The sequence below is a fragment of the Gallus gallus genome, chromosome 12, assembly GCF_016699485.2.
Source record: "Gallus gallus isolate bGalGal1 chromosome 12, bGalGal1.mat.broiler.GRCg7b, whole genome shotgun sequence".
Lineage (NCBI taxonomy): Eukaryota > Metazoa > Chordata > Aves > Galliformes > Phasianidae > Gallus > Gallus gallus.
Window position 1 is genome coordinate 10959131 of NC_052543.1, and position 27611 is coordinate 10986741.

Below are 27611 nucleotides of genomic sequence, written 5' to 3' on the forward strand. Positions count from 1 at the left end.
CCTTGCGCGCGTCGCGTGAGAACTACGTGTCCCGGCGTGCACCGCGGCAGCGGCAGAGCGGGGAGAGCCTGAGGAGAGGGGCTGTGGGTGTGGCTGCTGGCGAGCGGTTGTCGCCGGCGGGCTCTCTGGGCTGCGAGGGAAAGAGGCTGAAGATGTCGAGGAATGTAAGTGAGAGGGCGCCCCGGCCGGAGCGCTGCGTGTGGCGGGCTGCTCGTTCCCGTTTGCCTGGGCGGCCGCCTGAGGCTCGGGGCCCCGAGCAGCTGTCAGGTCCCGCCTGGCTGCTCCAGAGCGGCCTCACCTCCTCCCCTCGCTGCCCTCGCTAGCTTGCCGTTACTGCTTGGCTGTTCCCCGCGGCACAGAGCTCTGGTGCACCTTACACCCGGGGGTGTTGGTTATCTAACGTGCTAGCACCCAGGGCAGCAGTAGCAGTTTGTTCTGAGACCTCTTCTCGTAGCCCGAGGTGCAGTTACTGTAGGGTGTGCTGGCGCTTGGAAATGAAATGTGTTATTTATAGCTATGCTGTAGCTGGTCTGGAATTTGGGAGTATTACTCAGTTTGTCGCTGGGTGTGGATACCAAATAGGGAACATAGAGACAGACTGGAGGACGTGTGAAGGGATGTGCTGAGCTGCTGTTATAGCCGTTGTTTTCCATCGTTAAGGTTTATTTATTGGCTGTATTTCTGATATCAAAATTGTGACAAGGCATTTAATAAGTGGGAAGGTTTAGGTCCGATGTAAGTGGTGCAGTTTAGCAGTGCTTAAGCAGTTTAGCAAAGGTAAAAAGCTCATTTTGAAACAGGCTGTCCCCTTTTATACCAATATTGCATTTTTGGTTTATCTCCAACAGTTCTCTGACACAGGAAGCAAAAAAGAACATGTCAAAATCACAAGTGAGGCCAAGCCAGGGTTCCTGGAGAGGCTCAGCGAGACTTCTGGAGGCATGCTCATAGGACTTGGGACATTTCTTCTGTCCTTCTACCTTCTTTTTACCAATGAAGTAAGTGAAATACTATCAGTGTTTATACACAGCTTTAAAATGGTGACGTTCAACTAGTTTTGCATGTATGGGATCACAGAAATGGTCATGCTGAAGTTCAGTTATTTCATCAGTGGAAAGAGAGCAATGCATCTGGAGAGGCTGATGCTTATACTTGGGATGTAAGAATGAAATCACAGAGCCACTGATGTTCCTGCTGTGAAACAGCGTGTGATAAAGACAGCGACTGTGTATGATGAGAAAAAAGATCCCAAATCTGTGAGCTCCTGGGGAAACAGGCTGTAGTGCTATTGAAAGAAGCTGAATGTGCCAGCCATGTTCAGTTCTTCTGTCTCTATCTTGAGGTAACGTAGGGAACTCATATCTAGTGCTGTTAGAATTTAGTTAAAGGAACTCATATTCAATATTGCAAAAGTGAGGGTGTTAATTACTGTCATTGTTAGTTTGTCTTGGTTTTATAGTTGAAGGAGAATGGTGAATTGCGAGTGTGTTTTCAGATTATGCCTTGAGGATGAATGTCTGAGAAGTGCTTGGGGTCTGCAGGTCACTTGTCTTTTACCATTTTCATAAGATAACGATGTTTCATTGATTCTCCACAAGTTGATTTTGCTTTTCTTGACTACAGGGACGAGCTTTGAGGACAGCTAAATCTCTTGATGAGGGACTTTCTCTTGTGATCCCTCTTGACAACATTCACAGCGTTTCTCAACAGAATGAGGGGAGACTGGTGCACTTAGCTGGCGCTCTGAGCACAGCAAAGGTAAATAAAACTAACATCTCAGGTATGGGAGAATTTCAAGTTTGGAGGGATTGGAGTGTTTAAATGCTCATAGGTACCTCATTAACTCCTACTGACTTGTGTTTTCTTTATATTTCAAATAGCCTTTGTTTGATCCCAGCTATGGGCTGTCCATCCAGGCTGTTAAGCTTAAGCGCAAAGTGGAAATGTACCAGTGGGTAGAATATGAAGATTCCAGGTGAGTGAAACAGATCTGTAAAAAGGAATGTTGTATTAACAGGATCAATTGAAACCTGTATTCTGCATTGAGCTGGTACGTGTGTGTGCTATTTTGTTTCTCACTTCACCCTTTTTTTTGCAGGGAGTATGAAGAAAATGGTGAGATCAAGAAAGAGACAAAGTACTCATACAGTAAGTTGATCAACAGAAAATCCTTTTGTTTTTATGCCTGTAAATTCGGGCTTTCCTGTGTATCTATCTTGATTTTGTTGAAAAATGTCTATTTTTTGTTGGGAAAGAAAACTACATAAAGAAATAAGCAATGATTCTGTTTGCTAAGCAAATGGCAGAGTGTTGAGAGTTTAGTGTTCATATGAGCTAATGAAAACCTCCAGCACTTCTTGATGTGTGTTGTGGCATTTGGCAAATGCTTTTTTTTTTTTGTAGGAGGAGAACTGGGAAGATAGTTCGAATCTACCTGATAGTGGAAAAATACTCTGAGTCATCGTATCTCTGGAGCTTATTCTCTGTACTTCATTTATCCACAACTAAAGCCCATGGATATGTAACATGGGTGTACAGAGATTTCTGGGTGTGATCATAAGAATACTCCAGCTCAGTGAAGCATGAGGCTCTGCAGCACAGAGACAGCTAATGAGCAAAGCTAGTGGTGGGTGTGACATTTGAGGAACAGACATTAAAGAACCAAAAAAAGCTATGCTCTCAAAATTGATGGATTCTGTCCAGTTGAAGTCTGTATATGCCAGGTGTTGTGGGTTGGCCTTGGCTGGCAGCCAGGCAGCACACAGCTGGTAGCTTGTTTCCACTGCAGTGGAACTGGAGGAGAGAATAGGAAGAACAAGAGAGCTTGTGAAGTCAGACAGGGAAGTCTCTTACCATTGTGGGCAAAACAAGCTTGTTTTGGGGAGGGCTAACAAGATATTGTCAACAAAATTAAATACTTAATTAGTGCTCTGCGTAGTAGCAAAACACAGTTGCTCCCACTGTTTCCCAGGCTCAGATTCACTCCAGACATCTCTGCCCTTGTTATTGCTTCAGGTTACTCTTGGTGCCTTAAGTGAGGCAGGGAGCAGTGTGGGTGTGGGTTTACAGTCTCTCTGCTGCTCTTTACTCTTCATGCTTCTTCCCTACTCCAGTGTGGGGAGGCCACAGATGCCACCCCTACAGCCCTCCCTACAGGTACCAAAATCTTGATATACAAACCTGGTACACTAGAATATCCTTTACAGTGATCCCCACTCCAGTGTCTAGCCAAACTCTCTTCCTTCCTCTCTTCACCTCTATGGAAGCATAGAGCGTTGTATTTAGTACAGAGACTGCTCAAAGAAAGGGACTCTAGTTTTGTAGGAGTTGCAAGAAACCTACTTATACCTATAAGGAATGTGCTCTGGAGGTGCGGAGAGGCTGCTGTGGCCTGAATCAAGGCAGTGCTATGCATCTGTGACAGTGCTATGTACAGGCATCTTCTCTGTCTTAGTTGACTGCACTGAAATCTGCTCGCTCTGGCAGAACTCCCAGCTTTTCCTTGCTTGCTCCCAAAGAGAGGAGCCAGGAATTAAAGCCTGATCAGGGAAGATGCCAAGAGCAAACCCCCCACCATGCAAAGCTGAGTTACAATTTTATCCCTAAAGTCCTTTTTTTCTAAGTCCTTCCATTCGTTGTTAATATATTAGAAAGTCAGATTTAAGTATCATTATAGACTACCCCTATTATGTACCTTGATGTTAAAAAAAAAAAAAAGTGTAATTTGGAACTGATTCATTGATTTAGAGGTGTCATCAGTAACTAAGATCTGAGTGGCAGTTATTGCTCTCTTCTCAACCTTCGTATCATTTTCCTTAGATACTGAATGGAAACCCGAAGTTGTGAACAGCAGGAATTTTGATCGAGAAATAGGACACAAAAATCCTAGGTAATTTACCACCTAGCACAGTCCCTCTAGATTTTGTCAATGTATCTGACTGATGATGAGAACTCAATGACAAATCTTCATGACATAGCAAAGTAGATGGAAACTCTTTGTCTTTTTGTAGTTGGGAGAAATTAGGTGTAGGTAGGCTAGACAGCAGTTCAAAGCGGCCTAATGGAGCCAGAATCCAACATTCCTGATGGAGCACTGCTTATTAGTAATGGCTCTACATCAGGCTGCTATTTTACAGCTGGACCACGTGGATTGCATATGGAAGAAGTGAATGGGTTTCTTTTTGACTATTATTGTCTGTTACTGGTTCTTCTATTAAAAGTAGAGTGAGAATAGCAAGCATCCCACAAGCTTTCCATACCACTTGTATGCTGCTCTTCTAAGCTAGCGTGTATGAACTCAGGCTTATTTATAGCAATTGCCCACATATAATTAGTTCTGTATTTCTCTCACCTGCAGCATTTTAATTATGCTACAGTGTGCTATTTTTAGTGCTAAGTTTTAGCTTGCTTGCCATGCTCACAGCACTTGTTTGGCTTGTTAGGAAGCGGGATAACATTTAGCAAAAAAAGAAAAAAACCAAACCAAACAGGACTTGAATGAAACTTAGAACTCCAGCTAATGTCCAGAACTTTGTTTTGGTGCTGTGGGCTCATCTGAATGACTGCCTGTTATTTGGAAGTTTTACCTTGGCAAAAAAAGTGAAGACATGTATTTTTATTATAAATCCCAAGTAACATAGACCTGTTAAGGTGAGAGAGAACACAAAAAGGATGCACAGATGGCATACCTTGTCTGTTTTCTACAAACACCATTTTTTCTCCAAGCGTTCTCCAGTAAATTCAAATTTACACTTGAATGTAAGAAATATTTTTTTATTAGTACTATGGCAATACATCATTAAAAAGTGCCACGTCTAAGAGCAGTTCATTTAACTATAGTGGTACAGACCTAGGAGTGTACTTGTGGTAGATCCTTGCCTGAAACAGAACTGTGTATGCAGACATGCTGAACTTTAGGATTCATACATAGTATTAATGAGACTATTTTAAGTGTGTACTGCACACCTTCTTCCTTCTGCCCATCTGTCTTATCTGTTCATGTGACTTAGACAATGTTGATAATATAATCTGTTATTTACTGCCAACGACAATCCAGTAGGACTGCTTATGAAAATGAAGTCAAGTCCGTAAGGAAAAGAATCCAGAATTGGGAATTTAGTTACTTGGCCACGATGTAGAGGTATCCTTATTTGGATAAGGTTTGTGATCTAGATTTCTTTAGCAGATCAGTTAAATATTGCAAGTATTTCTCTGGGAATGTGATTAATTCATTGTCACTCAAAACATAGGGTCAGGACAGAAAAAGCTAGTGAATTCCTATAGTGTGAATAGAAAGTTAGTCTGGATGATGAAATGGTCATATCTTGACCTAACTTATTTTAATGATTCCAACACTAGAAAGTCAGAATGCAATTTCTCAATGGATTTGTTCTCACAGCCACTTAGCTCTTTGAGTTTAATCCTGATGTTTGACACAGTACCTTTTATGTGATTTATATTAAATACTGTAAAGCAGTAGTTTGATCATAATTATGGAACTTATCAGGAGCTCTTTCTGTTCCCCAGTGCCATGGCTGTGGAGTCCTTTACTGCTGTTTCTCCTAATGTTCAGGTTGGCAGCTTTGTCCTTTCCAAAGGTAAGAATTGCTTCGTACTGACTTTGCATTATTTGTTTCAGTAGCTGCAAACTTCACTTATTTCTACAATGGTGATTGTTACAAGTGATAATCAGGAAGCCAGCCTACAAACTGGCTGTTAGACACCAAACCTGAGCTTGGTTCTTTGTTCTGCTTAGGCCTTGTGGATAAGATTGATGACTTCAAACAGCTGAGCTTGGCACACCTTGAGGATCCACATGCTGATGTTACCCGGGGAGGAGATTATTTTTACCACAGCGAGAACCCCAGGCGTCCAGAAGTAAGATGAGAAAGATAAAACCAAAGCAGCAATTACTATTGTGTGAAAAAAGAAAGCTGGGGTATGTCTCACTTCTTTTTAAACATGTAGAAATTGGAGTGCAGAGCATCGCATAGGACAGGACCATTAGTATGAGTGACTCCCTTGCAGGAAGCTTCTGATCCTGCTTGAGCCTTCATTTTCTGTTTTTGTTTCTTTTTTTGTTTGCCTTGTTTTTGGATGGAACAACATTGGATCATGTTGGGACGAGGTTTCTACTTCTGCTGTACTGAGTACAAAGTTTGCTGCCAGTTAGTATTGCCTGCCTTTCTTTGCCCAGAAAGTGCAAGGATGAATGTAGGATCTATTTGATGTTAATATGTTCCTGCAACTAAATCAGAGAGGATATTGCAAAGAAGCATTTCAGCTGTCTTGTTTTGGCTATCAACTAGGCCCAGAAAAAATGCAGCTTGGCAATCCTACATGGCATCCTCTGGCTTGCCATGAATGCTCAAGAAAAGTGATGATTCGAATAGTGTTCCCATGAAGACTTTTCTTTCCTGTGATTCTCCTTCGTAAAGAAATCTTTCTCTGTTGATTTCCAGTATTCTCCTTATTTGTAGGTGGGAGACCTTCGTGTCTCATTCTTCTATGCCGGTCTGAGTGGACATGACCCCCACTTGGGCTCAGCCGATAAGGTAGGTCTTCAGCTATTTGTGTTATCTAAGCTCTGTCCCCAACTCAATAACCAGTAATATTCTTTCCCTTTCTTCCAAGGTGACTGTGATTGCTCGGCAGAAAGGTGATCAACTTGTCCCATATCACACCAAGTCTGGAGATGTTCTCCAGATTCTCTATTTTGGGGATCTCTCTGTAGAGGTAAGATATCACACTCTATCAATAAAGGGTTGAAATTGCAAATGGTAGTGCAGAAGCAGCAGTGAATAAGCTTTAATTCTCCTTCAGGCCTGTTACAGAGGAGGAGATGTAAACTTTGGCTTTTCTCTGTGCTATATCTAGGTCAAAGCATAATAGCCTGTGTTTATCTTCCCAGTTTCTGCATGTTTTTGTGTTGCAGCAAAATGCTGTACTTCACCTGTTAGCAGTATATAATTTGACTATAGTTACTTCTGTTCTTTTTTCCTTTTTAGAAGTAGCTATGGCTAAAGTAACTATTAAAAAAAATAAGTCAGCTTGTGTTGCTGTTGTTGAACATCATTTGCTCTAAGGACTGTTTCTATGCCTTCTCATTTTGGTTTGATTTGATTTTTGGTAGCCTCCCACTTACACACAGAAACACATGCTTTTGAAAAGGTCATACACAAAACAGTAAAAATCCGGCCTTAATGAAACAAATCATAGGAGATATCCACTCTTCAGCCTCTCTTAACAGGGAGTTTAGGCTTGTTTGAAATGTTTATTGCTACTCTGACTGAGAAAGAACCTTCAGGCAGTGCATAATGCTCCAATAAATCCTGCATGCTCAGGCAATTTGGTGATTCATTGACTCCTTTTAGTAGGTTGATTTCCATTAATGATTGCTTTGTGCCCTGCTGTAGAAGTCCCAGATGTCAGGAATTTACAGGATCTGCCAAAAGCAGACAAAAAGGCTTTTTTTTTTCCCCAAGTTGAAAGGGAGCAGCAGTAGAATCAGCTCTCTGCTGTGAGCTCTGAATCTTCATTAATTAGAATTTTAGTTCACTGGAAATGAACTAAAAGTGAATAAATTATAGAGTCCTTAGGCATACAAGTTGTCAATGAGTCATTTGTGTATCTTTCCCGTGAGTGTTTTATTATTCCTTAGCCACCTACATGTGTATTTTTTTGTAGAGGAAGAGGGGCATTCTTGCAAATAGGTTATTTCAGTTGGAGAAATGTACACATACCTTTTTATCTTTGCTTCCCTGCGCACTGCTTGTTTTCTTTCATGCACCTTTCCTTCAGACACCAGTGCATCTTGTTGCCTTTTCTGTCTTGCTGCAAACAGAACAAAATCAGGTGTTTCTTTCATGTTACGTGTACTTACTGCTGTCTTATTTTCCGCAATAATGAGCACTAAAAATCTATGCTTTCTGCTTGTGGTTACAGAGAGTGCCTGAGGGTGTGTGTTTCGCTATCTTAATTTAGATAAATGCAGGTTTCCTTTGTGCTGCACTTTGAAATCTTGTGTAGTGTGCTTGGATATTGATGTAAAAAAGGCCCTGAGGAATGAGCTGCAATGTATCTTCTACTGTCGGCTGTTGGCTCTGACTTTCTCTCATAATGTACTGGAAAGAGTTGGATCAAAAGAGAACTTAAGCATCATTACATGCAGCCTGTTTCTTGCCTTCAGGAGGTGTTTCAGAAGGAGCATGAGAGTAACACCATGAAGACCTGGGCCCTCCGTGCAGCAGGCTGGCTGGCAATGTTTGTAGGCATCAGCCTAATGACCCGGATTGTTTACACTTTGGGTACGTTGGTGACAGAAAGCTAAAATGATTTAGAAATAGGATCAAAATCTGTACAGTGTTCTGTGTCGCTCACATGTGAAATGAATTTATTTGAAGGCCAGGAGGAATCTTGTTTCTTTGATCTTTGGATTCAGTCTGAAAGTCACTGTAAGAATTGTAGGTAAAGAGCAGCTCAGCACCATATGGCTGCTTTGTGAAGATAAACAACCACTTACCTCTCTGCCAGTTTCAGAAGCTCCCGGCCCAGTGCAACCCAAAATTAGAAGCCAGAGCACAAGCTGGGCTGGTTCTTTCAAGTCTTGCTCTAGCTTCTGCAGTCCACCCATTTTCTACACACATATACAAGTGGTCTCCCCTCAACAGGTCTTAATTAGTAGTTATATGATAACTTCCCTTTGTATTATGCGGTACTGTGAGCGCTGCAAGGAAAGTTTTGGTATATCTCTTTAATTTAGAGGAATGCTGGAATAAAAGCTTACAGAAAAGTAGGATGATGCCTCAAACTTTGAACATCAAAGCTATCATTTTCTTTGGTATTCTGTGCACTGTCATTTTTTTATTATTATTATTATTATCTGTATACAGGCAACTGCAAGATCTATTATTGCCAGAAATTGCTTTCAGCCTGCAAATATTCACTGCCCTCAACTTGTTCCATAGCTGCAAGACTAATAGTCTACACTGCCTCATAAGCCTTGGATAAGACTTCAGACTTAATTTTGCATGACTTCCTGTCTAAAGAGATGAGGATGCTATTGTCTTAGAAATTCCTTATCCAGTGCCCTTGATAACAACTTGAGTCTGCCTCTTGATTGCAACAGTTTGTGCGAATCCTAGGCATAAGCAAGGAGTCCTTGTAAATGATAATCAACTGTTTTATCCCTTGTTTAATTCTTTCTGCAGTGGACTGGTTTCCTGTTGTTCGAGATCTGGTTAACATCGGATTGAAAGCTTTTGCCTTCTGTGTGGCCAGCTCACTGTCACTTCTGACTATCTCCATTGGCTGGTTCTTCTACCGTCCTCTGTGGGCTTTGCTGATCGGATTGCTCTCTGTAGTTCCAATTGTGGTTGCAAAATCCCGTATTCCACCAAAGAAGCATCAGTGAGAAAGAGGTACTGTGGTTCTGCACTAAATCCTGGTTAGAAGCTTTTTAAGTGCATTTCTGTTGTGGTTACATTGCTTACAGTACATTGTGCTTCAGCAGTGTGCGCCAAGATTTGGAGAGGAGTCTTGAAGTGTGGCTGTTGATAAATGTATTGTCTGTGAAAAAGATTACTGTAGAATGCTGCTTGTAGGAATTCAGTGACACTGACTTCAGGAAAAAAAAAAAAAAGTTTGGGAGCATCTGTATTCATTGTAAGTCAGTGCAAAAGTGCCATTTATCTTTCACCTCTTACTAATTCACCCTGATTTGAGAACTGGCAGATTCTCACTGGCAGGCGGGGCACCTTGTGTATTATGGACAAAGTGCCAGCTTCATCACATGGACTGATGTGAAATCCTTAGGAGATACGTGTGTGTACCTGCCTCTGACAATCCCTCCTTCTGCTTCTTTTTCTCAACTTGTACAATCATGTATACTACTTTGGCTAAAGTATTTGAAAGTGTGTTGTTAAAGGAAAAACAACTTTTGACGCAATACTTCAGTAATGTGTATGCTTTTGAGCTGGGGATTTTGGAAGTAACTTGGACTCTCAAGTGGCCAGGTTAGCAGTGCTGTGAGGCAGGGAAGATATGTCAGAAAGCAATGGCTTTCCTCAACTTCTGAAAAGATCTCTGAAGCTGTTCTTGGTTAAGCACCCAAAATGGTAGAGTTCTATAAAAACACTGAATTGCCCTTATTTAAGGAGATACTCAGAGGTCGCTCACCTTTAATTTTAAAAATAAAACCTGCTGCCTTGAAGTACAATTGATTAAATTCTATAATTGAACGCATATTCTTTAAAATATTTGGTGTTTTGCTGTATGTAGTTTGTTTTTTGAATTTTGCTTAGCAAGAACAATGAAAATATTCCATGAAATTAAATAATGAACGCATTTTTTGCCTGATTAGATTTCACAGACATAGTAGCTTGAATTGTGAGCTTCATATCATGTTACAACAGCTTCCTGTAGTGTTGCAGTGGCTCAAGCTTACAGGTTTCTGGTTTCTGCTGTAAATAGTTCTTCAGTTTAGAGGCAATCTTGTAGTGTTTTGAGGTCTCCCTAGGCAGCTTCCAGAGATGTCCTAAGATTGGCTTCCAGATGTGCCCTACCAACATGTTTTTCCTTCTGTAAGTACACATAATTCAGTACAAAAATAATGTCTTCAGTGAATGCATTTTGAAGCCGAAGTATGACTGTATTTCCCCATACCAAAGGAAATTTGTTTCTACGTATGTTCAAGTTAATGTTTCCTAAAAATGTTCCTACATTAGAGATCAGGTTTATAAATCATAAACCTTTTGAGATGTAGTAATTTACATTATTAACTTCAATTACCTTTAATTCTTTTAATTCTTGTAGTCTAATGTTTTCAATTTCACCCTTTCTGCTGGTGAAAGCAGCAGTAGTGAGGGAAAGGTGATAAGCAGGGCATGTAGCTGACCTGTGTTAGTGACTGTGGGCAGTCTCTGTCTGCTGCTCTCTTTTTCTCCATGCGCTCCACTGGGGACAAAAACAAAAGTTTTGAACAGCTGTTCTACCAATGATGCAGGAGACTAACCAGCATTCCCATATGGGAGATGAAGGTGCAATTTTCTACAGAAGTGCTGAGCTTTTTGTATATTTAATAAAATACAATTTTCAGAACGTTGGTCTGTAGGCTTCTTTTTCGTTACCTTTGAGCACTGCGTATTTCATGTCCAGGAACAACATCCAAGTGCGTGGAGGATTAGTCTGTAACTTTGGATGAACAAGTTTTCCACTGTTGGTGGAGGCAAATGTGCAGTTGGGTTTTGTATAACCTGTAACCTCACAGCTGTTATCTGGTCCATATGCTTAATGATAAGGCTGATTCCTAATCCTTATCTATCCACTGAGCCTACCAGTGGTATTTTTACTCCTTTTTGCTCTTTTACTACTTAAGAAACAGTAGCTTCCTTGCCTCCATAGGATCATCTGAGAAGTGTGGTCATTCAACTTGACTGGATTCAGCTTTTTTTTTCTTTTTTTTTTTATGGAGCGGAGGCTTACTTGTGCATTCAGCAGTTTAGAACACTTTCATCTTATATGCTCATCCGCACACAGGAATGATGCAAAATAATAACTTAATGTTTCCCAGAGTAGGTAACCAGGTGGAGCCAAAGCTCTCTTTCACTGCATGTAAGCAAATATTTCTATAGAAACAACTGAAGCAGTATTCTTCTTGCCTGCTTAGCACAATCTGACAGAATGTGTATCTGCCTGTCAATAACCATTCCTTTCTGTTTTGCTCTCCCTTAAATTGTATCTGTTCTCTCATTTTTTGCATGCTTAGTTGGGGAGAGCTGGCTGAACTTCCAACTTCGTGCAGTTAAGTACACTAAGTTAGGAAGTGCTGAGTCACTGTGGTACAGCTGCTACCGGCTCCCTTTTGAAGCAGATGAAACGTTACTGATGCCAGCTGGACTTGGATCCTTGCATTCAAAGTACTCATTCTCATAGTGTACCTTGCATAACTGTGCAACCATTGACACAGAAGGAATTATGTCCTCTCCAGTCCACTGCAGTTTTACCACTTTATGCGAGAGATTTTTTTCCTTGAAGCCTTCTGTACAGTCATGCCTACCCACCAAACTCAGTGTTTTTACCACTGACTTTCTAAAACAAAAACTCAAAAAGATGACCCTTGACATTAATTCTGCAGTATCCTGGGACCTGATTTGTGATTTCTAGAAATAGCACTCTTATTGTGCTTAGTTGTATGAGAGAATCCTTACAGGTAAATTGAGCTGCTGCCAGAAGAGAGGAGTGATAGCATTAATTAATTTATTTTGTTCTACAAATACAGTACAAAAATATACTTTCAGATAGTTAAACGAAAGCCATTTTCTTGCATTTAAAGCCTTTCTCTGTAACAGCATTCAGCAACAAGTAGACTGGATTCACCTTTATTTTTAAAGAGACAATGTAATTTCTTTTTAAAAATACAGCGAAAGACAAAACAGCATTTCTATTGCAAAACTGCAGGAAGAGCTTGTATAGACTTAACATTCGTCTCCTAACAGTTTTTAACTGTTTTGGTACTGGATAGCATTTACAAAAGCTGAGTCTCACTGACTTTCATTTCTGACAATAACACTTGGCCCAGATCTACGTGTTTGGTTCCAGAATAAAACTAAACATTCCTGACAAAACAAAACTGAAACAAATGTGTATATTTTTGATTGATTTAAGATGACATATTTAATCTTAAGTTTGCAGTGAAGACAGGGCTGCTTCTTTATAATGCATAAGATATCTGAAAGTAAAGGAAGACTCTAGACTGAAAAGCCAAAGTTGAGTTTTCACAAAAGGCACGTATTCTTTACAGAGGAAGTTTTCAGGTTCATCCAAGTCTTGACTGCATGCTGCACTCCACACAAGGTATTTCCACACAAGTTATTTTCCCCCTCTGTGATGGTGAGACTAGAACTCTACTCACTACTGATTTGGATAAAGTGTGAATTACAACACCAGAGGATGTAGTAGTCTCTTGACTAGCTTACCACAGACTGTTGAATAGCAGCTGCATAATTCAGTTCTGGGCAATTAGGAAAAAAAAAATAATGGTGAGGAGATAATTGGGAAGAGGCAGTGCTAATGGAAGAAGTGCCTCAGAATGCATTTGTTACAGTGTTGAGTGATACTTACAGAGGAGCACAAAAAAGCCCAGCTGTGTACAGATGGTGATCTTGGAAAGTACAGCTGCACATCTGCTTCTCCTAAGCTCAAGGATAAACAGATGAACTTAATTACCCACAATAGCAAAAGAGATTCCTGGTGCTGAATTAGGGATAGCTCAGAAATGCAAATGTACAGAAGACTAAGTCTTTAACTGGCGTAGGTTACTTTTGTTGTTCTTGAATTGGGAAAAGTTGACAGTTCTGTTCTTGAATTGGGAAAAAGCAAAGAAATGCTTGTACCTATCACAGTTTTTCAAAAGGAAACAACTGTGCTGCTTCTTCCTTCTTTTCTTGCTTGCTTTTTCTAGTTGCCTTCTCTTTCTGCTTCTCTGCCTGGCGATTTCGGGGCCAAAAAATTTCCATGCCTCCTCCTGCAGTCCCTGAACTCGGGCCTTCTTCATCAGAGGAGAATCCTCCTCCTTTCTCTGTCTCAGGTGCTGATGGCTCAACCTAGAAGAAAAAAGAAAAAAAGGTATGAAAATGGAAAAGGAGCTCTTAATCATTTGTAGCTACTCCTTTCTAAAAAGGCTCATTTTCTATCACAGTGACTCTCAGTGACGTCCCAGAAGTTGGATGCTCTGGTTTGGGCTTCTCACCCAAAGCAGTGTGCTTCTATTTCTGGATGTAAAGCACTCTTTCAACAACAAGCTAAGTATTTTTGGTCAGAGATGAATACAAATAAAGTAGCTTTAAAAAGATTGTGCTTTTCACCTTTTTCAGTAAGGAAAAGATTAAGAACTAAACCATCTGACTTCATAAAAAAAGAGCAGCCCACTGACCTTCTTAGCTATATCAATGGCTTGGAGGAAAAGATCCAGGAAGGGAGGTATGTCAAAACAGAAAAGCAATATACAAACGATGATGCTTTGGGCAAACACTAGTCTCTTTTTAAGCAGAATTAATATTTCATGGACATGAGCGTGTCGGTTTTCTGGTGTAGGCTTTTTTTAGTTAAGAGGAAAGAGAAAACTTCAGAATGTAATTGCTTATAAAAAAAAAATCTGTGCTCTTCTGGTGAACAAATAACACATTGGAAATACTAGAAAAAAATTCTCTTGGTACAGAAAGCGAAAGCACTAACAGAGATGCAGAATACCTTGATGGAGTAGCGTTGCTTCAGTCTCTCTCTAATGAGAAGTCCTTTTGTCAGCAACTTCCAGTTCCCCAGAGCTCTCTTCTCACGCTTCTGTTTGTTATCGTTATTGAAAAGAAAAATAAATACTATTTTAAGTTCCAACGTATTAACATTCACAGAAGATAGAAGTTTAGAGACTTTAAAATGGAACTGAAAAGAAAAGAAAAAAAAAGAACCACAACTCAACACCACCACCAACTTCAGTGTGTCACATTAAAAGATTATAGGCTGGTAGGATTCTTAGGAATCAAGTGTATTGGTGACAACGTATCCGCTAAATATATGAGTTACTGTCACTTCCTAATGTGTGTACTGACTGTGTAAATTACACTGGAGCCTCCTTCAGAAGTTAACCTCATGCATGTATGCTTTACTTTTGTTTCTCAGCAGCTATGGAAAACTATTCCAAAGTACCCTCTATTTCAGAGATTGCTGCACACTTGTTTGCACTGCAGTGCAAACAGATAGCCCCAAATGAAGCATTTGGGGAATGCAATTTGTCTCTCTCTGTCACAGAGTTCTGCCTGTTCCATATACAGCCTACCTTTGATTGTCTACAGCTTAAATTGAATTAAGCAGTAATAAGGTGGCTGCAAAAATAATTCTCACCTCCTTCTCCTTCTTTTCTATTTCTGCTTGTTCATTCTCCCAGGCAGCAATGAGCACCTCTTTATATTCTTCACAGACAACATAGCCATCAGTACTAGGAAGAAGAAGAGAATCCCCTGTCAGCTACTAGAAGAAAAAAGAAAGGGAGCAAATGCCTGCTGACCCCACCAAACCAAAAGCTGCTGACAGAACAGGCTAGTTGTCTCACAGGGTGTAAATATGTAATTTATCACCTATTCCACCCCCAAGTGCAGACCCTTTGAGCATATAAAGTCGCTTCTGTATGCCAGGGCCATTGATGCTACTACCACAGGTAGCACAGAAGAGGAGGATGTGTCCTCCATAGCACAGAGTATAGAACTCTTGTGCATGACATCAAAATTCATCACCTTAAAGCACCTTTACATACACTGCGTGTGAGTAGCCACCATGAAAGTCAAATCCAGTGACAGCCTGAGCACAGTCAATGTCCAGCTTCCGTGCCAATCTGTTCAGGTTGGGGAGTCTAAGCTGCACACAACCAATGGGTAACATAGAGGGCAGGAAGAGATAGACGTTTCCATATTCATTCCGAGGAACCTATTATTGCAAAATGAAAGAGAAGTGATGACACTCCTGCCTTCTGGAGAGAGGCAAAAATCTCTGCTGTAATTCAAGGTCTCTCTCCCGTGATTCTGTGATTCTCCTCTTTCTGACCTGCTGCATTCTGCTCTGGTGTTCTATTAATATTCACATGACAAGGCACAGGCTAAATTTTAACTGCATGGTTGTCTCCTAATTATGTTCTCTGACCCGGCCTCGTTACTCTGGCTGTAATGCTGAGAACTAGCAAAACAAAGATGAAGTTGGAAATTAGATAGATGAGGAAGCTGGACTTAGGAGTAAAAGGCATCAATGAATTCCTTCCTGAGTTTATTTACCTCAGAACTCTTAAGCCTGAATCCAGATGTTACTGACTGATCTCACCTTTGAAATGTGCAATTCTCAAAAAACAAAGCCCACAGCTTCATAAGAAGCAGTTCCTTTAACACCAGCCCTCTGCTTTCCTGGCTACCTTTCCATCCACTGCTATGGGCGGTTGATACTCCTCTGTCTGCCAGCGACCAAACAGCGCCAGGTCCGCTTTGTCCCGGTTTGCAGGCTCTGCAAGGCGTGCCTTCCTTGCCTGGTTGGAATAGCCCTTCACCATCTGTGCAAATACAATGATCAAACTTGTAACAGCACCGAAACAAGCTGTTAGTGATTTCAGACTTTCCCAGGACAGCAAAGGAGAAAACTCTGAAAAAGAAATAATGCCTACTTCCCGTCTTTGGTATTTATTTCTTAGAAATGGTAACCCACAGCTACTGTGCACCAGGGAGCTAGATTCTCAGCTTAAGTGAAAGTCGTAGGATGCCTTTGAAGAAGATGAAAAGGGTGCAGTTCTACAAGATACCCTTGAGGTACAGGCAAAGTGGGTGAATGGAATCACAACACAGCTACCACATCCAAACAAGAAACCCACATCTGCTAACAGAAAGAAGACAATTAAAAAAAACAAACCAACAACAAACAAAGCTAAGCTTGAATTTCAGAGGGCAGATGTTGCACAGGAGGAAGCCAAACCCTCTTACTTTGTAAGGCACTTCTCCAATCCTCACCACTCGAGCCTGCTTAAGCCAAGTGTCCTTGGAGTGGAGTGTGTGTACACAGTCCCTAAAAAGACCAAAAGAAAGCAAAGTCTTGCATCAGAGACTTCCAAACTGTTATTCACATGCTAGGAATGGTTTTAAAAAGAAAAAAATAAGTGTACCTAAGTGGTATGCAAATTCTGTCTGTGTAGCCAAATGTCTCATGCTGTCTGTGCATGTGGCCTGTGTCTGCTGCAAATACCACTGTGGTCAACATGCCAACTAGCTCTAATTTGTTACAGAGATCACAGGCACACACAGCTATGTGCAACACTCACCTCGAGTAAACAGCCTCTCCCCTGCAGTACCCTAGGATAGCAGCTGACTCAGGATAGATGGCCTGATATTTCAATAGATGCCTCTTCAGTGCATACAGAGGGTGGTTTTTGTACTCTCCAATTGCTGTTGGTAGAGGCTGATCCTGAAGCTTAACCTGAAACTAGGAATTTTGCAAAAAGAGAGTTATTTCACAACTACCTTGCACTAGCCTTTTAAGGAATTAAGAATGATTATAGCCTCGATTAATGGGAAAAAATATTAGGAAAATAATTGAATGAACCAAGGGACCAAAGCATTCTTGTTGCAAATAGACAGTTAGCTGTGCACCCACATCTGTATATCTTAAAGAATCTGTCCAAGTGGAACACCAGGCTGTACAGAAGCCATGTCATTAAGTTTCCAACATGGGCTGCCCAGTGCTTTTGCTGTCCAGATTTCTCTAAACAGCCTCCATTTGATTATTACTTTAATCTTATCATTGTATATTCCCTTTAAAAGTTGCTCATTCTGAATATTTCAAGCTCAAATACAAACCTCCTTCCTCATGGAACCATTCCTAATGATTTTTGCCTGAATGGGAATCCAGGGACTCGACCTATGCTATTAAATGTCCCACACAGCTTATTATCGTTTACCTCCGTTTCCTCCTTCTTGTCTCTGTCCACAAAGGGACTTTTATATGGCTGCAGTGTGTCTTCCCACCACTCAGGGTCCACACGTTTTTTCCTTGTCATCGTCATCCACACTGGGTCATATCTTTGTGTCACATCCTTGATGCTCCCATCGTTGTCAAATCCCACAATGTAGGAAAGTGGCTTTGTGGCATATGTGAAGCACTGCTGGGGTTGGCCAACAATGCCATGAACACAGTCTACACACACCCACCTGTCCTCACGTTCAAGGAAAACCTCTAGCCACTGGTCTGTGCCAACCACTTTCCGTACCATCTGCTGCCCATCATCCTCATCACTAGAAATTATTTTGTTTCTCTTTCTCTGTGCATGAGGTCTTGGCTCAACTCCCAAAGAATTTCTGGATAGCCTTGATTCTGAAGTCTCACTTTTAGGGCTTTTTACAGTCATTACCTTTGATTTCTGGGCACCTTGTGAGCTTCTCCGCTTTTTAGAGACAGTTTCAAAGTCCTCATCAGAGATATCACTTTCCTCTCCTGAAATCTCAAAGTCAGAAACACTGCCCTCATCACTTCCACTCTCTTCTTTGTAACACACTTTGGAGGCCACTCGTCTCCAGCGACTGTTCTTAGGCCTGACCGGCACATCTTTTTCCCTTAAACCACTGTCGACATTCCTAGTTTCTTTCTGTTCCCTGTTGCCTGCTGTCAGTTTTGACTTGTGTGTCCTTTCGGTCTGAGCACTTTTTGTTTTCTTTGACTCCTCATTGTCTTCTTCACTCCCTGATGATTTCTCATCCTGTTTGGCTTTTTTGCAGGGGCACTTTTTTGCCACAGCTTTTGGTGTTGTGCCTGAGCTCTCCTGCCCCTCAGAGGTACTGCTGAGCGACTGCTTCTTGGATGTGCTTTTTTCCTGCAAAGAAAGAGGCTATGTCACTTTTACCATGCCTAAGAATATGAAAAGAAGAAGGAAAAAAAAAAAAAAAGACTGAGGTCAGCATAAGGTAAATACAGATCAAAGGCTGGCCAGCAACACGGTCAGTTTGCTTATCTTAGGGACTTGAAAACTTCAGGCAAATGACTGAAGAAAGATGTACTCCAGCAGTATTTGCTGTGAAAGTTTTAAAGAAACTTAAAACCACTAAAGCATGAGAAGTCTTTGCTTAAACATACGGAATAGGGGGTGGTTAGTTTTTGTTTTAAAAAACAGGAAACCTAAAGATTAAGGATTTGCATCTGCTGCAGTATAGACAAAAAACTGTCATAATAGTGCTTTGTGCAGTAAGTGATTCACCTCAAGTTACAACAGCTAAAAAGTTTTGTTGCTCCTTTTGGGGAGCAACTAATTAGGGAATTTTACACACTAAATATTAACTACCTTTGCCTTCGTCTCCTTGAGAGGAATGGGCTGTAAGGACAGCACGAGGCGACACAGCAGCTGCAACGCTCTGAGAATAATTAAAAATATCTGCAAAAGATAAAATAAACCAGGGTCAAACTTTGGTTTTTTTAAGGTATACAAAAAAAAAAAAAAAACCTTGAAACTCTTTCACATCCTGGGCTCTGTCAGAAACCATTTTCATTCCTGTCTTTTATCCAGTGCTGTAGACACTGACACAGATGTGTAGCCCAGCTGCTATTGCATCAAAGCACTGTAGTCTTCCCTGGCTCTTATTTTTGTTAAAGCAATGACAGAGGTCCTGCTGTTAACTCATAGAAGAACCACCAAAGCCTAAAGAGGCTAGATGACTCACCCTGATGGAGAAGTAGTTCTATGCACTATGCAAAGCCATCCACAGAACAAGATAAACCATGCAGTGGTACCAACAAGTAGTAGAGGTTTCAGTTAGTACAGTTCAAACTGAAGAATTTAATCACAGGATTCCAGATAAAAATACGAAAAAAAAAAAAAAAAAAACCAAGGAATCACCTAACTCACTAACCTGCTTCTCCAAACCGATCCCTTAAACACCACTTTGTTCGCATTGATCTACCATCCAAATTCTGCAACCAACCCTGCACTTCCCAGTCACTTACATGAACCAACTCTTCATCATCTCGTGCAGCATAGATGGCAAAGCGCCTCTCCAAGGTCGACTGAAGGGGCTCTCCTTTTTCAGTGGAAAGCTCATCATTGACTGTGAAGGTTCCAACAAACCTGAAACATGAGATACCTATTTATTGTCTGCTGCTGTGAATGTACTCTTAAACTTCACAGTTCATCCCTTCCTTCTTCACAAAAAAAACAGTCTTGTGTTTAAAATAAAATAATTAAAAAAAATCAATGAAGAACTGTAATTACATGTACCCCTGACCCTGAACCCTGGCTCTATATTCTATCTGACAGTAGGACTAGGAGAGAGTATATTACCATTTCACCAAGTTGGAAATGTAGAGAAGGTCCACTTGGCCTGCAGGAACTTTTGTGAAGTGTATAGGGATGATGGATAGACCAATGGCATGAAGATCTGGCTGGCTGCAGATCCTGTTCCTATAGAAACCATTTGCTAATAAACACAAGAGATGAACCTGAGAGAAAAAAGTTTCTATAGTGAGTTCACAAGAGATATTCTTTGCTGGAACTATTGTCCATGGTGACGACCAGGATGCCTCTACTGCTCCTTTTAACAGAGACAGGCAACAATGAAACCTCCCAAGCACAAAAAGGGTGGGCACAGGACTGACCAGTGTCCCAAGGCAGTAAAGCCTTGCAGTACCTGTCACTGTCTCCTGTTCTACATCTGACTAACAGTTTAACCCAAGTAGAATGAGCAGATGCACACAAGAGGAATATATACCCTACTCGAATCTGCTTTCATTTAGATGTTTACTAATTCAGTGACTGACATTCCTAAGTTACACTTGAGGAGAAGGCCAATGAGCATCTGTCAGGAATACAGCCTTTTTATTTTTTCACTTCTAGCCACAGCCCCAAATTATTTTACTCAAAAACTACTTTCTTTTTCATTACATATCAGTTCAGAAATGTCAAGCACAATTTTTTCTTTGTGACCAATACCTTATGTGTGTCCTCACGAACTTCCTTAGTGAAACGTTTAATCATTCTCCGAACATAAGTCTCAAACTCAGCTTTCCTTTTCTCTCTGCATAAGATTAGAAAATAAAAGGATATTACGGTTTCCTCTGTATCTGCCTTCCTAGATTCCTGATCTGCTCTCTACTACCTTTCCAATTTTACCTTCTCTCTCTTTTCTTAAGTTGTTCTGGGGTTTCAATCTCTATCTCAACAGGATTGCTTGGCAGCACCACCGCTGGAAGAACAGCACCTTCTTCTAACTTATCTGTGGCAGGCTCTTGGAGTTCTGGGAAGAAAACAAACAGAACATTACTAGATAATACATGAACAATGAATAATACAGCAACAAATAGTCAAATTCAAAGCACTACCTTCAAGGCAGTAATTGTATGTTTCTTTCCTACTTTGGAACTATTCCGAAGTATTGTGAGATAAAAGCTTTTAATACAGATACGCACATGAAACATACTGTTAAGTATACAAAGAATACAAAATGAGGAATCAAAAAGCAAATTAGAAAAGGACCTGTTGCATACAAGGATATTTACAACTTAAATAGACATGCAGTTGTTACCCTCCACGTCCTCCCATTCATCTTCACTTTCATCATCGTCATCATCATCAGTATTGTCTTCATCCATCTCTTTTTTAATAGGAGATTCTCTCTTCAATTTTATCTCCTTCCGAGGGGCCTTCAGTGAGTCACTATTAAAATTACAGAATTGGCTTTAGCATCAGGAAGTGCAGGGGCTTGTTCATTTAAAAATGGAAGAGAAAGAAAACAAAAATGAGGAAATAAATGAAGCATCATCTCTGCATCAGTAACAACAGATGCAAAGGTTTTGAGTATTTGACAACTGAACCGTGTGTGTCTGTAAAGCCAGCAATCTTTGCCATGAATAACTACAGGCTCGTTGAGCAACAATGTTTCAGTGCAAACACACCTCCTGGTTCTAACAGGTTGTTTGAATGAAGATGACTGAACCTAAATAAAGACCCATCTTTCCTAACAGCTTGTATGAATGAGTTCATTGAATCATTTGTCTTTGCTGAAACTTCACAGAGTACTGGGATTGGAAATGCTTGTGTTTCACCACGCTAACACCCAACAATTTGGTTGGCCAATGAAACTGGACCAATCAGTTTCATTCTTCTCATTAATACACTCCCCATAGAAATCTCCACAGGAAGACCATTTATCTCACGGCAACGTTTCTGTTCATGCTAGATGCCATAAAACCTCCCTAGTCTTATGTAAAAATAAATGAAATACTGTCTTACAATTATGACAGTGATTTGAAGAGGCTCAGATATTTGCTTCCCACGCAGCCTGCCTTCCTGAGACCGATCCCACCGTTGGTGAGGCAGTGCTTCAGTACAGCCGTGTGTCACACACGAACTAAACTGGCCCACCAGCCATAACCCCTTCACGTGAACATCTGCAGCAATGGGCCCTACACACCAACCACAACATCCAACCAACAATGAGGCACAGACAGCAGCTTCCTGTAATCATCATGATGAACAACAGCTAAGCTTACCTGCACGTTTGCTCTTTGTGACGAGTCCCTTTATTTTCAGGGCTTATCTCATTTTCTTTTGCTTGCCGTTTTACCCCTTTTTGTTTTGAAGGGGTATTTGCTGACTTGGCAGCTCCGGCACCACCATCATCCTCCTTCCAAGCTGCAACTCCGGCTCTGCTCTTCTTTACGCTGCGTTTTTCCTCTACAAAATCACCTGCATCGGAAAGAAAGAAGTTTTCTTCAAGGACGCGATCTCACCCCTGCGGATATCCGAAGCAACACCACCGCAGGCTCCAGCAGAGCTGCGCTGAATAACAGCGCACCTCCAGCCCTGGCCCGGCGGAACGGCCCTGTCCGGCACGGGGGGCTGCCGAGCTCCGGGCTGGCTGGCTGACACCCTCCCCCAAGGCACAGCCTCCAGACCCCAGAAGCCGGGCCCCTTGCACTCACCCTCCTCACGTTCCTCCTCACGTTCCTCCTCACGTTCCCGCCGCACTCCCGCCCCCCCGGGCCGCCTTTTGCCGGCAGGCGCCCGCGGGACAGACGCTTTGCGCTTCCTCGCCATAGCGGCGAGCAGATCCCGCCCCCTCGGAGGGGAAGAGGACGGGCCATAAAGTCTCGCGAGAGAGGGCGGGAGGCGGTTTGAAAGATGGCGGACGAGGTGGACCAGGTGAGCGGCTTCGCGCGTCAATTAGGGCGAGCGGCGTCGCCGCGGCCGCCCTGGCAGCGTGGTGAGGCGGCTGGGGCCTGAGGAGAGGGCGGGCGGGTCGCTTGCTTCCTTGCTTGCTTCCTTGCTTGCTTCCTTGCTTGCTTCCTTGCTTGCTTCCTTGCTTGCTTCCTTGCTTGCTTCCTTGCTTGCTTGCTTGCTTGCTTGCTTGCTTCCTTCCTTGCTTGCTTGGTGCCACGTCTGTGTGCCTTCGCTTTGCCTTGCCGTGCGGTGCTGCCGGCCCGCTGCCGTGCTGGTTTGCGCCATGCAGGCTGTGTGCTTCTGTGTGGCCACCGGGACTTGAGGGAGTGTTTCAGAATGCCTGCGCGCAAACTGAGGAGTGGAAGGGTTCGCAGGCCGCTCCTGTGTGAATAACTCTGATCGCTTCGGTTTTGTTTTCAGCAACAAACGACAAATACCGTTGAGGAGCCCCTCGATCTCATCAGGCTCAGTCTGGATGAGCGGATCTACGTGAAGATGAGGAATGATAGAGAGCTCAGAGGCAGGCTGCACGTGAGTACCAATTCCAGGACGCTGCCCGGCCCAGCCAGGCGCCAGGCAGTGCTGTTATGTGCAGCCATCTGTTATGTCAGTGCAGTGTGCTCAGCAGCAGCACTTGGTTTGTGCAGTGCTCTGCCAGAGATTCAAAAGGCGCATTTTGTTTTTCCTTGTTTGTTGTCTTCTAAATGACTCCAAGTGATCCCCTGGTTTTGGCTTCTGTTTCCACGTCTGTGAAATAAGTAATATCGATGCAGGCAACATCTTGTAAAGGGCTCTCAGCTCTATTAAGATGGAAATGGGTTCATCAAACAGCCATCTTGTAGGGCAGACCCAGGAACTCTGTGCTGGGATGTGCACTCAGCTGGGTTCTCTCCGGACTTCATTTGTTTTGTGTTTTCTTTTGAGAGTGATGTGTCTCTTAGTGAGACAAACTTTTGTTTTCTGTTTGGTCACTTCATCCTTCTGGAATATGGTACGGTGCTGAGGAAGAGAACCAGTTTCCCATGTGTTAACTGGGCCTCAAAAATTCCTTTGTGAAGAAAAAGGTGAGGACAGATCCACGATGCACTGGCATAATTCCTAACTTCCTTTTGTAAGGTGTTTGGAACATGTGCTTAACTAAAATTTTTGTATTGTTGTTTGAGTTAGAGCTTTCATAGCAATAGACAATCAGTCTCAGAAATCTGGGCTGATAGCAAAGAATATGTAGTTGAATTAATGCTAATGACAAGAATAAATGTGTCCACCTCTGAGAGTTGGTGCATGCACTTCAGGAGAGTTTCAGTGAATATAAAAGCCTTCCTTATGCTGTGGAAGTGTGTGGAGTACTGTGCTGATCTGTTGGCCTTTATAGTTGAAGTTACAGCTGATACATCACGTTCACACATTATGCGTTTTGGCCCAAATCAGGTTAAAATAGTTTTGTTTGAGTGTCTTGCTAAAATTATGGTTTTAATGAGCTTGTGCTTGAGTTTTGGAAGAAGTAATAAACTTTGTTCCTACAGGCATATGATCAGCATTTAAATATGATTCTGGGTGATGTGGAAGAAACTGTAACAACAATAGAGATTGATGAAGAAACATATGAAGAGATTTATAAAGTAAGGACTTCAGTGTATTTATCTTCTCTCATGCTAGATTGTCATGTAGTCAAGTAATGTATTGATAACTACACCTTTTGGTCTAAGATCTAGCAGATGTTTCAGGCAAATTGTTATGAAAGCATAAAGGACATCCTTTGTGTCGTGCTTGTTGATTTTGATATCTTCAGCAGGACAGGAATTTGCATGTTTGACCTTATGTTTGTTGGAAGTTGTTTCTGGTGTTTTGTTTGGATTGAATTTTGTCACATGCTTAGCAGATGTGTTCTGTATACTGCTCTTTTGTAAGTGTAATCTTTTCTTTGCTTCTTCGTAGTCTACCAAAAGGAATATTCCGATGCTCTTTGTCAGAGGTGACGGCGTTGTGCTTGTAGCTCCCCCACTGAGGGTTGGCTGAAGCAACCAAGGATTGAACCTTCTTGGAAGGTTTCAGGCTCTTGGACGATTTGCTTTGATCATGTCTCAAAATTGTGTACACATTTTTATAGAATGTTGTTGCCTGTTCTTTGTGGAAGAGGAATGAGTTTTTCTTGCAGAAAGTACATGTCAGCTGAAGCAGTGTAAAAACAACCTCGTTTTCCCTGAATTAATGGAACTGCTGTAAATGAGCTGTGTGTGACATAAGTAAAAGAACCCTGTTTTTTCAGTCTTGGGAATAGCGGTGTCTTTTTTTGTGTTTTAAATAAATTTGGTTTATCTTTCAGATTTGATGTGTGTTGTTTTTGTTGAAAAGGTAATTTTAACCAACTCCTATAGTGCTAATGCTATATTAAGTTGTGGTGTGTGGCTTCGCTCCCTGAGGAAGCAGTGACTTGTATGTTGTTTTGATTTTTGTCCTTACTGAAGTTTTGCAGATTGATGTTTTGGAGGAGGGCAACACTGTTGCAGTCTGTGGTGCACTAACTTATGGCTTTCCTGTGTTCAAATTCTATAAACGTATCCTTGTAGGAGGGAAATTGTGTGTGTGTCCTACTTAAAATACATAAAGAGAATAGAATTCTTACAGCATTTTCAGATACTTCTATTGCAGCTTTGTTAGCAGAGTGATGCTTAGCAATAACATGAGTAGGAAAGAAATTAAGTTGCCCATTGCATGCATTCATTTTCCATCTGTAGCCAGTTTCAGTTCTTGAACACATTACATTCTGTAGAATGCCAAAGATGCTTCCTGCTTATCAGTGGGTGCACAAGAACCCTGCACACCTGCACAATGCTTTTTTTTAATATATAGTTTCTCAGGCCTTTCCTATTTGCACTTCATTCTCACGGGGTGGTGGGGGGGGGGAATGATTTGAATGTTTTACTTGTGTAGAATGGCTATGGAGTGTTTTACAAGTATGTTTGAAAGGCATACTATAGACATAGGTCCACTCAGGCATTTCTTGACATACCTTGCCTAGGTTTTAGACACGTTCTGTACAATCATCAAAAGCAGCTTGCTTTGACACTGTCCTACAGTTAAAATCTTCCTATCTTACCATAACTAACCTGTGGCAAGGGTGAGAAACGCAAGGCAGTAAGCTTTTTTAAAGCAATAACTTATTTTGGCAATAAAATAGATACCCTTCAAACTTGAATGTATACTTCATACTCTCTGAAATGAGTAGGGACTTCAAAAAATAAAAACACCCACAAAAAACCACTGGCCTCTAGGTGTCCTTTGTTCTCACAAGTGCCCTCTAGCATTGGGATAGCTCATAGGAGTGATATCTGAAGCTGAAAGTGAAGCTATTGCTAATCATTAGTGTTAATAGTGGTTACAGTCTTTTAAATATTTCATCACATGCATATTCGTTGCACTGCATTCTAGAAAGTTAGAATGCATGCAAGAATGTGTTACCTTAAAGCTGTTCATGAGGCTATTTTCATATATAGGTGCCTTGTGTGCAAAAGAAATGACCTGTACAACTTAGAACTATTATTATTTCAATGAAGAGCGGGTTTGCAGTAGTCTTGTAAGTAGGTATCCATCTCTATACTACCCTTGATTTAAGTTGGTCAGGGCTAAATACAGCTGTCGTGTGTGATCCATATGCGTGGCATCTCTGCAGGGATTGGTGGATCTGGGAAACCACCTGTGCAATGCCTCTATGGACTCGTTGTAGAACGCAGTTTTGAATTTAACTCGCATAGGACGCTAGGTGGTGGTGTGTCCTCAGATTTAAGCTGGATTGGCTTTGCTTGATTTTGATGGATGTAGCCTGTGTCAACAGGCCCTGCTGTGCAATTAGTCATTTGTTTTTAATTAGGATGGCACTTGCTGACAGTTTTAAATTAACTCTGCTGCTCACTCATAAGTCAAAAGTTTGTTTGGGTGTTTATGCAGGCACAGAGCAAGCCCACAGAAGGGTTAAGTAAAACAGTATGTGTGCCTTGCGTTGTGAAATTGTAAAATGCTTGAACTCCAGGCCAGCAGCTTTGCTAGTAGTATTAGCTGAAGGAGTACACCATCTAGAATAAACTATGGTTTAACCACTTTGCTGCTGAGCACTGCCTGAGATGAACAGCACGCTGTTGTGTATGATATACACAGCTGCTGATTCAAGTGCCAGTTGTATGGCTGGTCAGGAGCTTCATGGGATAACTTCATGCCATTAACATTTTGCAGAGAAAGTCTCTGAATGTTCGTACATTAAACTCTCAAGGTGAAAAATCTCATTTTATTTCTTGTCTATTTCTCTGCTTTCTTCTTGAACCCAGAGAAATGTATTTTGTTCCAGGCTACATACTTGCACAAGACAAACTTTTGTTCCAGTTCCCACAGGTTTTTTCATGTTGTGCATGTTTGCTTTTTTTTTTTTCCTCTGTTTTCTGTTCCATTCCTATTCCCCCTCACAGGACAAGCCCAGGATTTGGATAATAGGTTACAGCATGCCTTGGGGCTGCAAAAGTATTGATCGTATTGGGATTTGTGCAACAACGCTGTCTTCTGGTGTTTGTGGTGCTTGCTGTGTAGGCATTAGAAATCTATAATTTGAAATATTTAAGGGAATGGAGTTTATAATCCCACAGAGTTCTTATTAGCACTGGGAGGGGAGCATGGTTCAATGCAATATGACAGATGCTTTGCATTGTTTTTTGGGCTAATGATGACATGTACAGAAAATCCCATCAGGCTAATTTAAGGCTTAAGGCATTCATGCCAAGATCATTGATGGGCTGAATACATCATTACTGAGAGTGTAGGACTCCCATGTTTCTAAACAGGAAGCTGCTTTCATATACTAAACAAAAAGAATGGGAAAGAAAAACAGAAAGTTCTGCAGAAA

At 41.5% G+C, this 27611-nt stretch overlaps 3 protein-coding genes across 7 annotated transcripts; 2 read left to right on the plus strand and 1 right to left on the minus strand.

Moving 5' to 3' along the window:
* Nucleotides 1–45: 45 nt before the first annotated feature.
* On the plus strand, nt 46–11097 carry TMEM43 (transmembrane protein 43). The gene is made up of 12 exons (XM_414378.8): nt 46–164; nt 849–998; nt 1624–1758; nt 1881–1975; nt 2099–2148; nt 3820–3889; nt 5527–5597; nt 5756–5877; nt 6480–6554; nt 6634–6735; nt 8189–8306; nt 9210–11097. Exons 1-12 carry the CDS (start codon nt 153–155, stop codon nt 9410–9412), a joined length of 1203 nt encoding a protein of 400 aa, XP_414378.1. The 5' UTR covers nt 46–152; the 3' UTR covers nt 9413–11097.
* Nucleotides 11098–12238: 1141 nt separating this feature from the next.
* Nucleotides 12239–22662, minus strand: XPC (XPC complex subunit, DNA damage recognition and repair factor). Of its 5 annotated transcripts, none has more exons than XM_040646708.2 (16): nt 22359–22662; nt 22054–22249; nt 21087–21217; nt 20675–20798; nt 20495–20579; nt 19847–20004; nt 19513–19633; nt 18854–18943; nt 17480–18388; nt 16844–17004; nt 16509–16590; nt 15950–16084; nt 15305–15474; nt 14896–14989; nt 14248–14337; nt 12239–13601 (listed from the first exon to the last, which is right to left on the minus strand). In XM_040646708.2, the coding sequence occupies exons 1-16, from the start codon at nt 22645–22647 to the stop codon at nt 13395–13397; spliced, it is 3042 nt and encodes a 1013-aa protein (XP_040502642.2). In that variant the 5' UTR covers nt 22648–22662; the 3' UTR covers nt 12239–13394. The 5 variants fall into 5 exon arrangements, 4 of the variants coding, with proteins under 4 accessions (XP_040502642.2, XP_040502643.1, XP_040502641.1 ...); XM_040646709.2 differs by having other exon boundaries at nt 17930–18388; nt 22486–22632; XM_040646707.2 differs by having other exon boundaries at nt 22486–22632.
* Nucleotides 22662–25045, plus strand: LSM3 (LSM3 homolog, U6 small nuclear RNA and mRNA degradation associated). Its single transcript, NM_001277862.2, has 4 exons — nt 22662–22705; nt 23144–23254; nt 24247–24342; nt 24659–25045. The coding sequence occupies exons 1-4, from the start codon at nt 22685–22687 to the stop codon at nt 24737–24739; spliced, it is 309 nt and encodes a 102-aa protein (NP_001264791.1). The 5' UTR covers nt 22662–22684; the 3' UTR covers nt 24740–25045.
* Nucleotides 25046–27611: the final 2566 nt, after the last annotated feature.

Bases quoted from the DNA above. Each gene is read 5' to 3' on its own strand.
- TMEM43 (XM_414378.8), top strand. The intron at 3,890-5,526 runs GTAATTTACCAC...TCTGTTCCCCAG, and splicing joins ATAGGACACAAAAATCCTAG to TGCCATGGCTGTGGAGTCCT. The intron at 5,878-6,479 runs GTAAGATGAGAA...CCTTATTTGTAG, and splicing joins AGAACCCCAGGCGTCCAGAA to GTGGGAGACCTTCGTGTCTC.
- XPC (XM_040646708.2), bottom strand. From the start codon at position 22,647: ATGGCCCGTCCTCTTCCCCTCCGAGGGGGCGGGATCTGCTCGCCGCTA. The intron at 18,944-19,512 runs GTAAGTGACTGG...TATCTTTTGCAG, and splicing joins ATGATGAAGAGTTGGTTCAT to ATATTTTTAATTATTCTCAG. The intron at 15,475-15,949 runs GTAGCCAGGAAA...TTGCAATAATAG, and splicing joins CCATAGCAGTGGATGGAAAG to GTTCCTCGGAATGAATATGG.
- LSM3 (NM_001277862.2), top strand. From the start codon at position 22,685: ATGGCGGACGAGGTGGACCAG. The intron at 23,255-24,246 runs GTGAGTACCAAT...TTGTTCCTACAG, and splicing joins AGCTCAGAGGCAGGCTGCAC to GCATATGATCAGCATTTAAA. The intron at 24,343-24,658 runs GTAAGGACTTCA...GCTTCTTCGTAG, and splicing joins CATATGAAGAGATTTATAAA to TCTACCAAAAGGAATATTCC.